The 14,494-nt window shown below is 38.7% G+C and overlaps 1 protein-coding gene and 1 pseudogene across 1 annotated transcript; both read left to right on the top strand.

Moving 5' to 3' along the window:
• The first annotated feature begins 1,540 nt into the window (after positions 1 to 1,540).
• On the top strand, positions 1,541 to 2,714 carry LOC114691318 (annotated as a pseudogene).
• Positions 2,715 to 4,016: 1,302 nt separating this feature from the next.
• On the top strand, positions 4,017 to 5,108 carry LOC114691317 (methyltransferase-like protein 22). Its single transcript, XM_037200410.1, has one exon. The coding sequence runs from the start codon at positions 4,102 to 4,104 to the stop codon at positions 4,966 to 4,968; it is 867 nt and encodes a 288-aa protein (XP_037056305.1). The 5' UTR covers positions 4,017 to 4,101; the 3' UTR covers positions 4,969 to 5,108.
• The last annotated feature ends 9,386 nt before the right edge of the window (positions 5,109 to 14,494 follow it).

The raw sequence follows: 14,494 nt of genomic DNA, 5'->3' as shown, positions 1-14,494 counted from the left end.
GATAGCCATTGCCTTGCTCTGAGTCAGGACGCCTGGAGAGCAGGAGGATTGTTATCTCCTTTACTTCTAGGAAGACTATCTTCTCATTGGAGCATGGAGAGTTTAAGATGCCACACTCACAGCTGCAACTTGGAGTACTTTTGCATTCTTCCAGGAGACCTGGGGCAGGAGATTTGAATGAAAAACTGATTTGAGAGTTGAGCTGGAGCATGATCTTATGTTTATCTAGGCAAGATATGTATACGTCCCAGGGATCTCACATGGATGATGCATCTGAGAAAGGAGACCTGTGTCCTTGTTTTATGTAACACGTTCTGGAAAAGTAGAAGGACAGCAACACAGGAAGCTGGGGTGACATCAGAGGTTGTGCCAGCTGTGCAAATGTTACACAGAAAAGATCTGGAACACCTCCAACAATCCTCTAAAAGCATTATTTGACACAAAGATGTCAATGCCAGCCAGGGGACAAAGCCAGGGTAAGGTGGTACTAGTTTTCTCTTTACTTGCCAACGCAAGAGGGTTGGGGTACTGTAAATGCAGCTGCCCAGCTGGAGAAAGCAACTGCAAAATAAAGAGAAAAGAGAATCCTATTTCCTTATATCATGGTTCTGAAAAAGAAGGCAACTACAGGTACAATAAATGAGTAATACCTTGGAATTGGCATCAGTCTGAACTTTGAGAACTTTGCAAGTATAGAGGTGTCCATTGTGTGAGAATGAGATAAAAACTCCAGGAATTCCAAGTCAAGATCTCCCATGGGGAGTCAGCAGAGCCTGGCACACTCAGCTGAGGCAGGTCCAAGCTCCCCTCCTCTACACCAAGGCTGTGCAAGGTGTCACACCCTAGGCACTGGTTTCCAAAAAGCCCAGGAATGCACCAGGGATGGATCCTGATCCCCCTGCCTGGGGCCTCCCAAACAGTTCACTAAGCAACTGTCTCCTCTATCCAGAGGGCCTAATCTAGTCCTCTGGGGGCTCCACAGCTGTTAGTCCACAGTTCATGGGTTTCCACTAGGAGATGGGAGATGGGTTGGAGGTAAGGCTGGGGGGTGGGGAAGAGGTGGGGATCTGTGGTTGGCATGTAAAGTGAATAGAAAATTTCTTAATAATAAAAATAAAAAGAAATATAAAGGAAAAAAGGAAACCTCAGGAAATGATTATGGTTTCATGCAGGGACAGGCAATATCACCCCCAACAACTGGATGTGCTAAAGGGAAGAAAAAGAATAAGGGAAGCAAGTAAAGCAAAATCTTGACTTTCAAATTTTTTTATTTGACATTTAAAATATTGTACATAGATGGTGGCTATATGGGAAGTTCATTATACTTTCTCTATCTTTACATATATTTGAGTGCTTTGTATTATTTCTTTTCTGTAAAAGAAATTTTTTTTTTTTTTTTTTTTTTTTTTTTTTTTGGGTTTTTCGAGACAGGGTTTCTCTTATGTAGCTTTGCGCCTTTCCTGGAACTCACTTGGTAGCCCAGGCTGGTGTAAAAGAAATTTTTAAGGCAATATTTTTAGAAAAGAAAGTACCAGTAGTAATAAAAAAGATAGATGATATTTTAATTATCATCTGATATGACTGCTTAAAATGTGGACTTACAGTTCTTGCAAGTTCCTTCCTGTTGTGAGCATCGGGCTGATGGCCTCTGGCTCCTGGCCTCTTTCCTTGTACCATGGCCCTGAAATGGCAATCTGTGCTCCTGCCTCAGTTCAAGAAACCCAAATCAGCTCCTGCCCCGAAGCTGGAGACAAGTCGGCCTCTCCCGGCCTGCCGAAGGGAGAAAAAGAACAGCAAGAAGCAATTGAACACATTGACGAAGTACAAAATGAAATAGACTTAATGAACAAGCCAGTGAGGAAAATTTGAAAGTAGAACAAAAATATAACAAACTCCGCCAACCATTTTTTCAGAAGAGGTCAGAATTGACCACCAAAATCCCAAATTTGGGGGTAACAACATTTGTCAACCATCCACAAGTGTCTGCACTGCTTGGGGAGGAAGATGAAGAGGCTCTGCACTACTTGACCTGAGTTGAAGTGACAGAATTTGAAGACATTAAATCAGGTTACAGAATAGATTTTTATTTTGATGAAAATCCTTACTTTGAAAATAAAGTTCTCTCCAGAGAATTTCATCTGAATGAGAGTGGCAACCCATCTTCAAACTCCACTGAAATCAAATGGAAATCTGGAAAGGATTTCACAAAACGCTCAAGTCAAATGCAGAATAAGGCCAGCAGGAAGAGGCAGCATGAAGAGCCGGAGAGCTTCTTCACCTGGTTCACTGACTGTTCTGATGCAGGTGCAGATGAGTTAGGAGAGGTCATCAGAGACGGTACTTGGCCAAACCCCTTACAGTACTATTTGGTTCCTGATATGGATGATGAAGAAGGAGAAGGCTTGGAAGATATTGATGAGGAAGGGGATGAAGATGAAGGTGAAGAAGATGAAGATGATGATGAAGGCGAGGAAGGAGAGGAGGATGAAGGTGAGGATGACTAACACAGAAGACTGTGGATTCTAACCCTCTTTTTTACTTTCTTTTTATTTTTTAATTTTCTCCAGTCCCTGGGAGCAAGTTGTAGTCATCCCCCCAACCCCTCTTGTGCTCAGTAGCCCTGTTTTTGAGATCTCTTCTCAACATCATGGTTCTCAGCCTATTTTGGGGGAAATACCTTGAACAAAATACAACAGGAAAAGAATCTAAAAAAATGTGGACTTAATTTGTATTTTTGTATTAAACTTAGCATCAAATAATCAACTTCCTAACTCTTGGCTATGACACTTAAAAAAGTGAAAGTTACATTTTTATTAGAATCTGTCTTATAAAAGATCTTTTTTAAAAATTGTTTTTCAGTGTTGTGACTCAACCCAGGGACTTGCATGCACAATGCAAGCATTCCTTCACACACAAAAAGCACTCCTCAGCCAAAATGATAGGACTTTCTACTACAAAAATTTTTGGATACTTTTTATCTTTAGAGTGTATGATTGTTTTTAGTTTGCCTAATTAGGGCATAGCATTTATAAGGATCTATTTTATGTAAAGTTCTGTAGTTGTTTTGTTCTAAATAAAAATTAAAATATAATTTGGATGTTGAGAAGAAGAATGTGTTATGAAAACAATTTCGTAAGATCAGAAAAGGGAAGACTGAAGGAAGTACAAAGTTACACTCTGTGGGACAGGCATTTGAATTGGACCTTGAAAGATGGGTACATTTTTTTTCAAGACTTGACTAAATAGAGGTTCATGAGACTACAGACTAAAACAGCGGGGCAAACAATATGAAAAAAGCCACTTGTACAACATTTTTGCCATAGAAATGAACAAGGAAAGTCAACCTGAATGTAGAATAGTGATTATTAGGTTGGGAAATGGGAGGTTGTAGATAATGAAAGCTTGTATTTGATATTACATATTTTAATCATGTATTGAAATGCATTACTGAACCTCATTCATATGTATAATTAATGAAGTTAATACAAACAAAGCTTACAAAAAAGAAACAGGCAGAGCTGTGTTTTGGAAATGTTATAGTTGGACTAATTGACTAAGTTCAGAGATGTAGTGAGAATATTGCTGGGAACCAATTGTGCATGAGTTTTTATGTCTTTGAAGTCCTTACTTTCAATCTAAAAGTACTGTATAACATTGAAGTTAGTTTAAAGATGGTCCTGGAATACTTAATATAAGGCATTCTGGAACTCTAGTGGACTTTGGTGGTGAAATATTCCTCAGAGAAAAGAAGTTTTTTGTGAAGAACATTCAGGGCTTATAGTACTATCTTGGTAAGGTGCTGAATGTAGGCTCTTCAGTCTTACATGAGAGAGGTAGAAGAGGCTGTTAGGAGGCCAAGGGTAATGATAGCATGCAACACATATTATGTAGTTAAGAACAAATTCATTCTACTGTCTGTCATGGCGGCTTCCTGAGTTCCACGGCGAGGGATTCGCGTGGGACTCCAGCCCAGGGTCATGGCGGGTGCATCCCAGGAGTAACATGGGCCAGCCATGGATGAGATTACTTTCAAAAGTGACACTGTGCTGTCAGATGTCCACCTGTATACCCCCAACCAGAGACACCTCATGGTGCGGCTGAATGGCATGGGACAGCCAGGCTGGCGATGACATCACCATCCAGGAAGGGTTGGGTGTTCCCCTGGATGAGGATGGGGACCTGGATGTGGTGCGAAGACCACGGGCTGCTTCTGACCCCAACCCAGCAGAGCCTGCAAGAGACAAGGTGCATCCCATGATTCTAGCACAGGAGGAAGATGACCTCATGGGAGATCGGGCACATGAGAGCTGCCCCCACGACATCATCAAAATAGAGCATACCATGGCCACGCCCCTAGAGGATGTTGGCAAGCAGGTGTGGCGGGGTGCCCTGTTCCAGGCAGACTATATCCTGTTCCGAAGGGACCTCTTCCAGGGATACACCGTGCTGGAGCTTGGGGCAGGCACAAGGCTTGCCAGCATTGTGGCAGTCACCATGGCACACACCGTTTACTGTACAGATGTCGGCACAGACCTCCTGGCCATGTGCCAACGAAACATTGCCCTCAACAGCCACCTGGCTGCCACTAGAGATGGTGTGATTAAGGTCAAGGAACTGGACTGGCTGAAAGACGACCTCTGCACAGATCCCAAAGTCCCCTTCAGCTGGTCCGAGGAAGACATCAGTGACCTGTATGATCACACCACTGTGCTGTTTGCAGCTGAAGTGTTCTACGAGGATGACTTAGCCGACGCCCTGTTTAACACGCTCTCCCGACTCGTCCACAGACTGAAAAATGCCTGCACCGCCATCCTGTCAGTGGAAAAAAGGTTCAACTTCACACTCAGACACTTGGACGTCACATGTGAAGCCTATGATCACTTCCGTGCCTCCCTGGACTCCCTGGAGAAGCTGGCTGATGGCAGGTTGCGCTTCACGGTGGAGCCTGTGGAGGCCTCCTTCCCGTAGCTGCTCCTCTACGAGCGCATACGACAGCTGGAGCTCTGGAAGATCATAGTGGAACCAGCAGCATGAGTCACCTCTGAAAGGTGTGACCCCTTACGGCTGTCAGTATGTTTCAAATAAAAACAAACGCTCTGTGAAAAAACAAAACAAAAACAAAACAAAACAAAAAGAACAAATTCATTCTAAAGCAATGCTTTGCTTTTGAATGGAGTTATTCATACTTTATGTTTAAAAGATATATAAAAATACTGCATATCATTATTAAAAATTAATTCTAACAAGATGAATAAATTGATATTTTCTGTTGTACCATGTGGGCTATTTTCTATTTCATACACATTTCTTGGGAATAATTTTGTGATCTATGAGGAGGAAAAGATACATATCAAGTTACTCTACTTTCTTTGGAAGCATAAATAAGATGGTACTTATGATGTTCCTTAAATGGAAATTATTATTAGAGATAATGACTGGCTATACATTAGCAGGTATAACCACAGTATACTTAAGAAGCAACAAATCAAATAGGAAACATAATATTTAGCAATTAATGTACTTGCATAGTGGTAGCTTTAACAAATTATTTTGGCATTATAAGATATTATATTTCTTTTGAAAATACCGTATTATCATAGGTTTTTTTTTTTTTTAGCAATTCAACCTTTGTGTATATTTTCATTTTTGGAGGCAAACAAAGTAAGATTTAATTAGCTCTGGGAATACTGGACATGGATGCTTTACTTCTGAGATAAAATATTTTATGGGGTGCATATATATGGACAGTAAATGATAACCTAGGAAGAAAACTAATTTTATGATATGTTTTCTCTAAATAGGCACTCATGATCATGTATAGCTTTGTTTTTCTATTATCACAAAATATTTCAGCATGAATTTCATAAAAAGACCACTTATATTACTGTGGTACATTTCTCAAGGTCATGAAATTACTATTGGAACAATACTATATAATCTTTAGAAAATACTCAGATTTTTTACAGTAGTCTCATTATGCTCATTATAACAAGAGAAGATAATGACTCACGCATTGCATTCAGTTGCCATGTGCCTTTGTTCATTTAGGGCTTGGTAGTTTCTTGTGAATTCATTGTCTGCTAACCTCATGCTGTGATGACATAATTCTCATTCACCAAACATTTTAAATGGAAACAAATTTCAAAGTCATTCAAAAAATAAAAAAGCTCAAGAAATTTGGCATCAATATGGACAAAGTTGTAATAAACTTTGATTAGACTTGACTGTGTAGAAAGGCAATGTGAAATATAAATTTAGAAAGGAGATTAAAGTTACAATGATCAATAAGGTGGCTTTGTGATGGTCCAGGAAAGAGACTGAGACCTCATTTCTAGGATGAATAGTTGTAATCTTTCATGTGGAAATGTTTTTCCTAGTAGCACATAACTTGTGAAAGTGCACCATACCCTCTCCAGGAAATTGTTACATAATTTACACAAAAAGAATCACTCAGAAACACAAAAATCACAGAAACAATAATTAATGTTGACTCTTCTAATTTCTTTAGCTTTAAATTGGAACACTTCATTTTCTGAAGAATTTCTGATGCATAGGTTAAAAGAACAAAAAATATAGCTTGGTTGATTTTTTAATTAGTTTTAACTTTTTAATTCATTCATTAATGTTTAAAATGACACTAACAGTGACATCTGTGTATATCATAGCAGAAAATAATTTCCTGGTAAGTATGATTTATAAAATGATTATTATTTTCATAAAAGATTAGTCTTAATCATATAAAAATGTTCTGGCTACACCTTAAATTTGGTTGATTCAAATTGGATCCCTTCTGTTTCTTTCTCCCAGTCCTTCCACCAATTTCCCCTCTGTTCCCACCCCCAAACCTCTCCTCCTCCATTTCTGTTTAGGATAGGGCAGGTCTCCCATGAATATCCACAAAACATGGCATATCAAGTTGCAGTAAGACTAAGTACCTCCTCATGTATTAAGACAGGGCAAGGTGACTCAGTATGAGGTGTAAGGTCCTAAAAGCCAGTAAAAGAGTCAGAGACAGCCCCTGCTCACACTGTTAAGAATCCTACAAGAGGACCAATCTACACAACTGTAACATGCACAGTGCCTAGGTCAGTCCCATGCAGGCTCCCTGGTTGTCAGTTCAGTCTCTATGAGCTCAGGTTAGTTGATTCTCTGAGTTTTCTTGTGCTGTCCTTGACTCCCTGGCTCCTACAATTTTTTTTTTCTCCTCTTCTGCAGGATTCTTCGAACTCTGCCTAATGTTTGGCTGCGAGTCTGTATTTGTTTCTATCGGTTGCTGGGTGAAGCCTCTCTGACTACCATTGAGCTAGGCATCAATCTGTCAGAGGATATGGCCAGTTCAGAGTACATATGTGCTATTGCTAGGAGTTTCATCTGGGCTCATCCTTATAGATTTCCTGGGAAATTCTTTTGTGCCAGGTTTTTAATCTGACCCCAAAATGCTCCTCTCTTTCCAGTAGTGCCTTTCAGTACTTTTTCTCCTCTGTCCTCCCCAACCTGATTGCCCATGTTCTCATTCCCACTCATCCAAAGTCCACTCATGAATTTCTTTTATTTCCCCTCCCCAGGGATTTCCAGGCATCCCCTCCATGAACCTTCTTTGTTACCTAGTCTTTCTGGGTCTGTGGATTGTAGTATAGTTATCCTTTATTTTATAGCTAATATCCACTTATGAGTAAGTAAATACTATGTTTGTCTTTCTCTGTCTGGGTTACCCCACTCAGGATGATTTTTTTCTAGTTCCATCCATTTGCCTTCAAATTTCCTAGTGTTCTTGTTTTTAAAAGCTGAGTGATACTCCATTGTGTATATGTACCACATTTTCTTTATCCATTGCTCGGTTGAGGGACATCTAGGTTATTTCCAGTTTCTGGCTATTACAAATAAAGTGGCTATGAACATAGATGAGCAAGTGTCCTTGTGGTATGATTGAGAATTTTTTGGGTATATGCCCAAGAGTGGTATTGTAGATGAATTTCTAAATGGTTTATTTTATTAAATAAAAAACATAGAGCCAAATATAGTGGTGAAAGCCTTAGAGAGATCAGGGAAATAGGGAAAGCCATCAGCCAACCTTACCTCACCAACTCTGCAGTTTACAAATCCAAGTTACTTCCTGTCTACCCACGTCTATATGCCTTGCTGTTCTGCCATTTTATTTGCTCTTTCGGTTCAGCTACATCACTTCCTCTTCCTACACAGCTGTCACTGTCTTGTCTTGTCTGTCTCCATGGTTAACTAGTTTTGGAATTTAAGGTGTGTGCCACCACACCTGGCTCTGTCTCCAGTGTGGCCTTGAATACACAGAGATCCTGCCTGCTCAGTGATAGATTAAGGGCATGTGTTACCACTGCCTGATTTCTTTGTTTACTTATAATGGCTGGCCCTTTTCCTCTGATCTTCAGGCAAGCTTTATTTATTAAAGCACAAATAAAATATCACATTTCAGCACAAATAAAATATCACCACATTCCCCCTTTTTTGTCTAATAAAAATAAAAAGTTATAACTAATATAAGAAAGACTATATACAATAAGTACAATAACTATACACAGCATACACAATCAATAAATACATCAACAATATCTAGTCCATTTGCATTTGACAAATTCAATGAAAATATTCCATTATCTATCCTATTTTGGTGAGTTCATAATGAACTTAATTCACTTTCTATCCTAATTTATATTACCAACAGAAAACTATCTTATGATGTCTTTCAAACTTATACACTTAACACCTCTTAGTGAGTTTTTTCCTGAATTTCTTAACAAGGAAAACTATAACTGTCTAATCTTCAACTTCCTCAGAGACCTGAGAAGGAAATAATATTTCCTAATAAAAGAGGAAGTGCAAACAAGTGACTTCCAAAAAAATGTGAGTTATGACAGAAACGGCCAGCTTCCTGGACAGTCACCTGAGGGGCATCATGTTTGGCCTACAGGCTTAGCATATCTGACAGACTCATTTGTGAAGTAGGATGTATACAAGGGCACCTTTTTGCCCAGTGGCTAACTTTTCCCACAAAGAAAGCAAACTCCATAATGAGTTTCTTCAAAGCCCATTATCTTCTCTAAAGTAGATTGGTGCTTCCAGGAGCAGAAGTCTCAGTGTTCAGAAAGTCAAAGTTGCTATATCCTGCAGGTCTTTGAAGTGTTTGAAGATTACCTACCTAATTGAAATATATCTATGTATACCTAAGAAACTTAACTAACATGACTATAAGTTTATCATGGATGACTAATTATTAATCTGTATTTCTTAATTATATATTACAATTTTAAATGAGTTGCTTGAATATAATACCTTAAACAAGAGTAGAAATATACATACAGTATAACAAAATTAACTTTAAAACTGTAATAAACTAAAAATCTATAGAAATTTAAAACATTTTACATAAGTTATTGCTCTTTAGTCACTGGGCAAAAAAGTGCCCTTATATCGACTGATTGACAATATGTTGTATAAACTGGACATGCAGGACCTATATGAAGGTGACTACTGAACTTTGCAAGGTGAGATGGTCCTTCAGGTTCCTGCTTCACAGAGGAAACTGCCAAATATTCTACAGGATACATGAAGAAGCGACTAAAAGATTCTAGGCCTGTGGGCTGAAGACAGACGCCCCAATGTTACAGAAGAACTTTGGATGATTGTCCAGGCAGGCAGCTGTCTGTCATTTCCAGAATTTTGCAAGTTGCTTACAAAGCTCTTCCTGTTTATTTAGGTAATATTGTGTCCTTCTGAGGTCTTTGATATAGTTGACTAGATAGTTACAATTTTCCTTGGCTATGATAACAGATAAATTAGATATAAAACCGTAGACTCACAAATATAAGATAGATGATAGAATATTTTCTTTAGTTTTGCCAAATACAAATAGACTAGATATTGTAACTGTAATTCTTGCTTGATAACTCTTCTATTATATGTAATTTTACTATGTTAAAGTTAAAACCTTCTTTTTTGATTGGAGAGAAAAGGGGAAATGCTATAGGATAATGCTTTTATATACTGGTTAAATAAGACACTGATTGGCCAATAGCCAGGTAGGAAGTAAAGGCAGGGCAAACAGATGAGGAGAATTCTGGGAAGAAGAGGGGCTGAGTTAGGAGTCACCAGCCAGACACAGAGGAAGCAAGTTGATAAGGCAGAACTGAGAAAAGTTACCAAAACACATGGTTAAATATAGATAAGCATTATGGGTTAATTTAAGTGTAAGAGCTAGTCAATAATAAGCCTGAGCTAATGACCAAGCAGTTATAATTAATATATTATAACTCACTTCCAAAGTGACTGTAGAGGTTTGCTATCCCACCAACAATGGAGGAATGTTCACTTTGCTCATCATCCTGTCAGCATGAGCTGTCACTTGTGTTTTTGAGCTTAGCCATTGTGCATGGCTTTACATCTGGGTCTTCAGTTCACTTCCACTGATTTTCTTAATTTCATAATTTGAAGTAGAAGGACCCACTTTAAATCTAGATCTTTTGAGGTGGGAAGATCCACCTTTAATCTGGACTATACTTTCTGATATCAGTGTATATAAAGGACATGGAAGAAGGAAGATTTCTCTCTTTGCCAGCTTGCCCTTGCTCTTTCTGACAAGTCCATTCCTTCACTGACATTAGAGCCTACTTCTTTAGGATTCTGGCATACACTGAAGACCAGCTGAGACATTCAGCCTTGTGGCCTGAACAATTACTGTATTCTTGGATCTTCTCTTAATAAACAGGTATTGCTGGACTAGTTGGGCCTCAGACTGTAAGCCATTATAATATATCTCCTTTATATATAAGATGAACACACACACACACACACACACACACACACACACACACACACACACACCCCTAAGTTGTGTTCCTTTAGAGAACCCTGGCTAATACAGCTCCTATCAACCATTCCTTTCATGTGCTTTGCCTGCTTTGTTCAAGTGAATTAGGCACATGTGTGTCTGACAGCTAAATGATGCAGTTGCACAGGGGTGTGTTTTATTATTCTTCTTGTGCTTGAAGATTGGAAGTTACTTGCCTATCTAAAGATCATACAGGGGTTTTATTTATGTCCCAAGGGTCATTTCCATATTTATTTTCCTCTTTCATTGGTTTTGTTTACAGCTCAATGAAGTGAGTGAGGAAAAATACACAAAAGCCTGTGAAACCCTTCTGCTCCTTGTCCATTTCACAGAAATCTTTAGATTAGGAAATAATCCAAGTTCATTCTATAAATTATATTCCTTATCATAATTTTATAATAGCAATTACAAAAATGAGATTGATCATTTTATGTTTGAATAATTAAAAAGTTAAAATACCTGTTCTAGCCTGCAATTTGAACAAAAGATTAAATGAAGAAACTAAAAATATATTAGTTATTTCTTGCTCTTTTATTTCTGCACTTTAAGTTTTAATTTAAAAAGCTTTAAATGCTTTTTCTTTCAGAGAAAACCTTTTGGATAATGTTAGAGAATTTTGTTTTTAACACAGTCTCTGTGTAGGAATTTAAGTTTTGACCACTTTGATTTGCTTCTCAGGCAGTCATAGTTAGTTGTATAATATGACAATTCATCCCTGCTCAGGAAGCAGAGAGATTTGTTATTATAAAAGAAAATACACCACACTTTATCCTTTCCAAAACATTTTTATCATTTGAGAAACCAGAAATTTTATTTTATTTATTTATTTTTTAATTTAATTTTATTTTATTTTACAATACCATTCAGTTCTACATAACAGCCACAAATTCCCTTGTTCTCCCCCTTCCTGGTCCCTTCCCCTTCCCCCCAACCCACCTCCCATTCCAACCTCTTCCAGAACAAAGCCTCCCCCGAGGACTGAGGTTGACCTGATAGACTCAGTCCAGGCAGGTCCAGTCCCCTCCTCCCAGATTGAGCCAAGCATCCCTGCATAAGTCCTAGGTTTCAAACAGCCAGCTCATGCCACGAGCCCAGGACCTGGTACCACTGCCTAGATGCCTCCCAAACAGATCAAGCCAATAGACTGTCTCACCTATTCAGAGGGCCTGATCTAGTTGGGGGCCCCTCAGCCATTGGTTCCTAGTTCATGTGTTTCTATTCGTTTAAAGCCAGAAAAATTTAAATGTTCATTTTATTAAGTGCTGAGTTATTTTTTCATAGATTGACAGTGGCACATGAGCATGCAATGTCATCAGTAATTGAAAGCAACACATGTCCATTTTTAGTTGCACATATTTGAGATTCACTTGTTTTTGTGTGACAAGTTTACAGAGTATATACAAGGTCATATGCTTGTATATAATTGGGGAGTGTTCAAATACAAGAATATATGTAGCACTAATATTCTTGTTAAAATGACTAAAGTTTACAGAATATTAAATATCAATAAAATCCCATAGTCATTTTTTTGTACTGTATCATTGATTAACATATTCCCCAAATGATTTTGGCTCTAAATTCAGAGTTCTTTTGCTTATTTAATGAGGACTTCTGGCTTTATCTTCCCATTTTGGGACCAGTTCCTTTCCAATCTCTTCTCTGTAAACAAGTATTTAAACAATGTATTTAAAACTTAGATCTGCTCATGTCACAACCTTGCTTGTTTTAATCATTCACAATTCCATTTAGAATAAAACTTCAACCCTTTTGACCTTGAGTTTGTATATGGGAATGATCCAGTAAAGATATTCTAGGAGAGAGGAGACATAACATAATGTATTCATGTAAAGAGTAATTATAGAGTGCCATTTTGTGTCAGCCACTGTTCAGGGTGTATGGATGAACAAAGCCCATTAAAAAAAATCACTTCTGTTGAAGATGCTTTATTTTTTCCATTATACACTTTTGGCTTCTTTGTCAAAAATTATATGTTCATAGGTGTGCGGGTTAATGTCAGGGTTTTCAATTCAATTCCATTGGTCCACATGTCGGTTTTTATGCCAATACCAAGCTGTTTTTATTACTGTAGCTCTATAGTAGAGCTTGAAGTCAGGGATTGTGATGCCTCCAGAGGTTGTTTTATTGTACAGGAGGATTCTTTTGGCTATCCTGGGTTTTTTGTTTTTCCATATGAAGTTGAGTATTATTCTGGCATAACTGGATATCAATGTGTAGAAGGCTGCAAATAGATCCATATCTTTCACCGTGCACAAAACTTAAGTCCAAGTGGATCAAGGACCTCAACATAAATCCAGCTACTCTGAACCTGCTAGAAGAGAAAGTAGGAAGGAGTCTTGAACGCATTGGCATAGGAGATCACTTCCTAAATATAACACCAGTAGCACAGACACTGAGAGAAACAATCAATCAATGGGACCTCTTGAAACTGAGAAGCTTTTGTAGAGCAAAGGATATGGTCAACAAGGCAAAGCAACAGCCTACAGAATGGGAAAAGATCTTCACCAACCCCACATCTGACAGAGGACTGATATCCAGAATATATAAGGAACTCAAGAAATTAGACATCAAAATGCCCAACAGTCCAAATAAGAAATGGGCTATAGATCTAAACAGAATTCTCAACAGAGGGAACTCAAATGGCTGAAAGACATTTAAGGAATTGCTCAACAACCCTAATCCTTGGGGAAATGCAAATCAAAACAACTCTGAGATACCACCTTATGCCTGTTAGAATGGCTAAGATCAAAAACACTAATGACACTTTATGCTGGAGAGGATGTGGAACTAAGGGAACTCTCCACTACTGGTGGGAATGAAAGCTGGTACAACCACTTTGGAAATCAATATGGTGCTTTCTTGGAAAATTGGGAATCAATCTCCCCCAAGATCCAGCTATACCACTCTTGGGCATATACCCAAGAAATGCTCAATCATACCACAAGAGCACTTGCTCAGCTATGTTCATATTAGCATTGTTTATAATAGCCAAAACCAGGAAACAACCTAGATGTCCTTCAACTGAAGAATGGATAAATAAATTGTGGCACATATACACAATGGAATACTACTCAGCAGAGAAAAACAATGATATCATGAGGTTTGCAGGCAAATGGATGGATCTAGAAAAAATCATCCTGAGTGAGGTAACCCAGACTCAGAAAGACAAATATGGTATGTACTCACTCATAGGAGGATACTAGATGTGGAACAAGGATGACTGGACTGCTACTCACATCACCAGTGAGGCTACCTGGAAAACAGGACCCCAAGAAAGACACGAGGATCGCCCAATGATGGAGAAATGGATGAGATCTAAATGAACAACCTGGACATGAGTGGGAGTAATGAAGGGTGAGGGTCAAGGGAAAGAGAGCGGGAGATCCCAGCTGGATCAAGAACAGAGAGGGAGAACAAGGAATAGGAGACCATGGTAAATTAAGACCACATGAGAAAAGGAAGAAACAAAGTGCTAAAGAGGCCCACAGAAATCCACAAAGATACCCCCACAAAAGACTGCTGGCAATGGTCGAGAGACAGCCGGGACTGACCTACTCTGGTGATGGGATGGCCAAACATCCTAACCTAATAGTTGGGCCAGAAACCCCATCCAAGGAC

This window comes from Peromyscus leucopus, chromosome 8a, assembly GCF_004664715.2.
Source record: "Peromyscus leucopus breed LL Stock chromosome 8a, UCI_PerLeu_2.1, whole genome shotgun sequence".
NCBI lineage: Eukaryota > Metazoa > Chordata > Mammalia > Rodentia > Cricetidae > Peromyscus > Peromyscus leucopus.
This window is presented reverse-complemented; position numbering and strand designations above follow the sequence as displayed.

Bases quoted from the DNA above. Each gene is read 5' to 3' on its own strand.
- LOC114691317 (XM_037200410.1), top strand. From the start codon at position 4,102: ATGGCATGGGACAGCCAGGCTGGCGATGACATCACCATCCAGGAAGGG.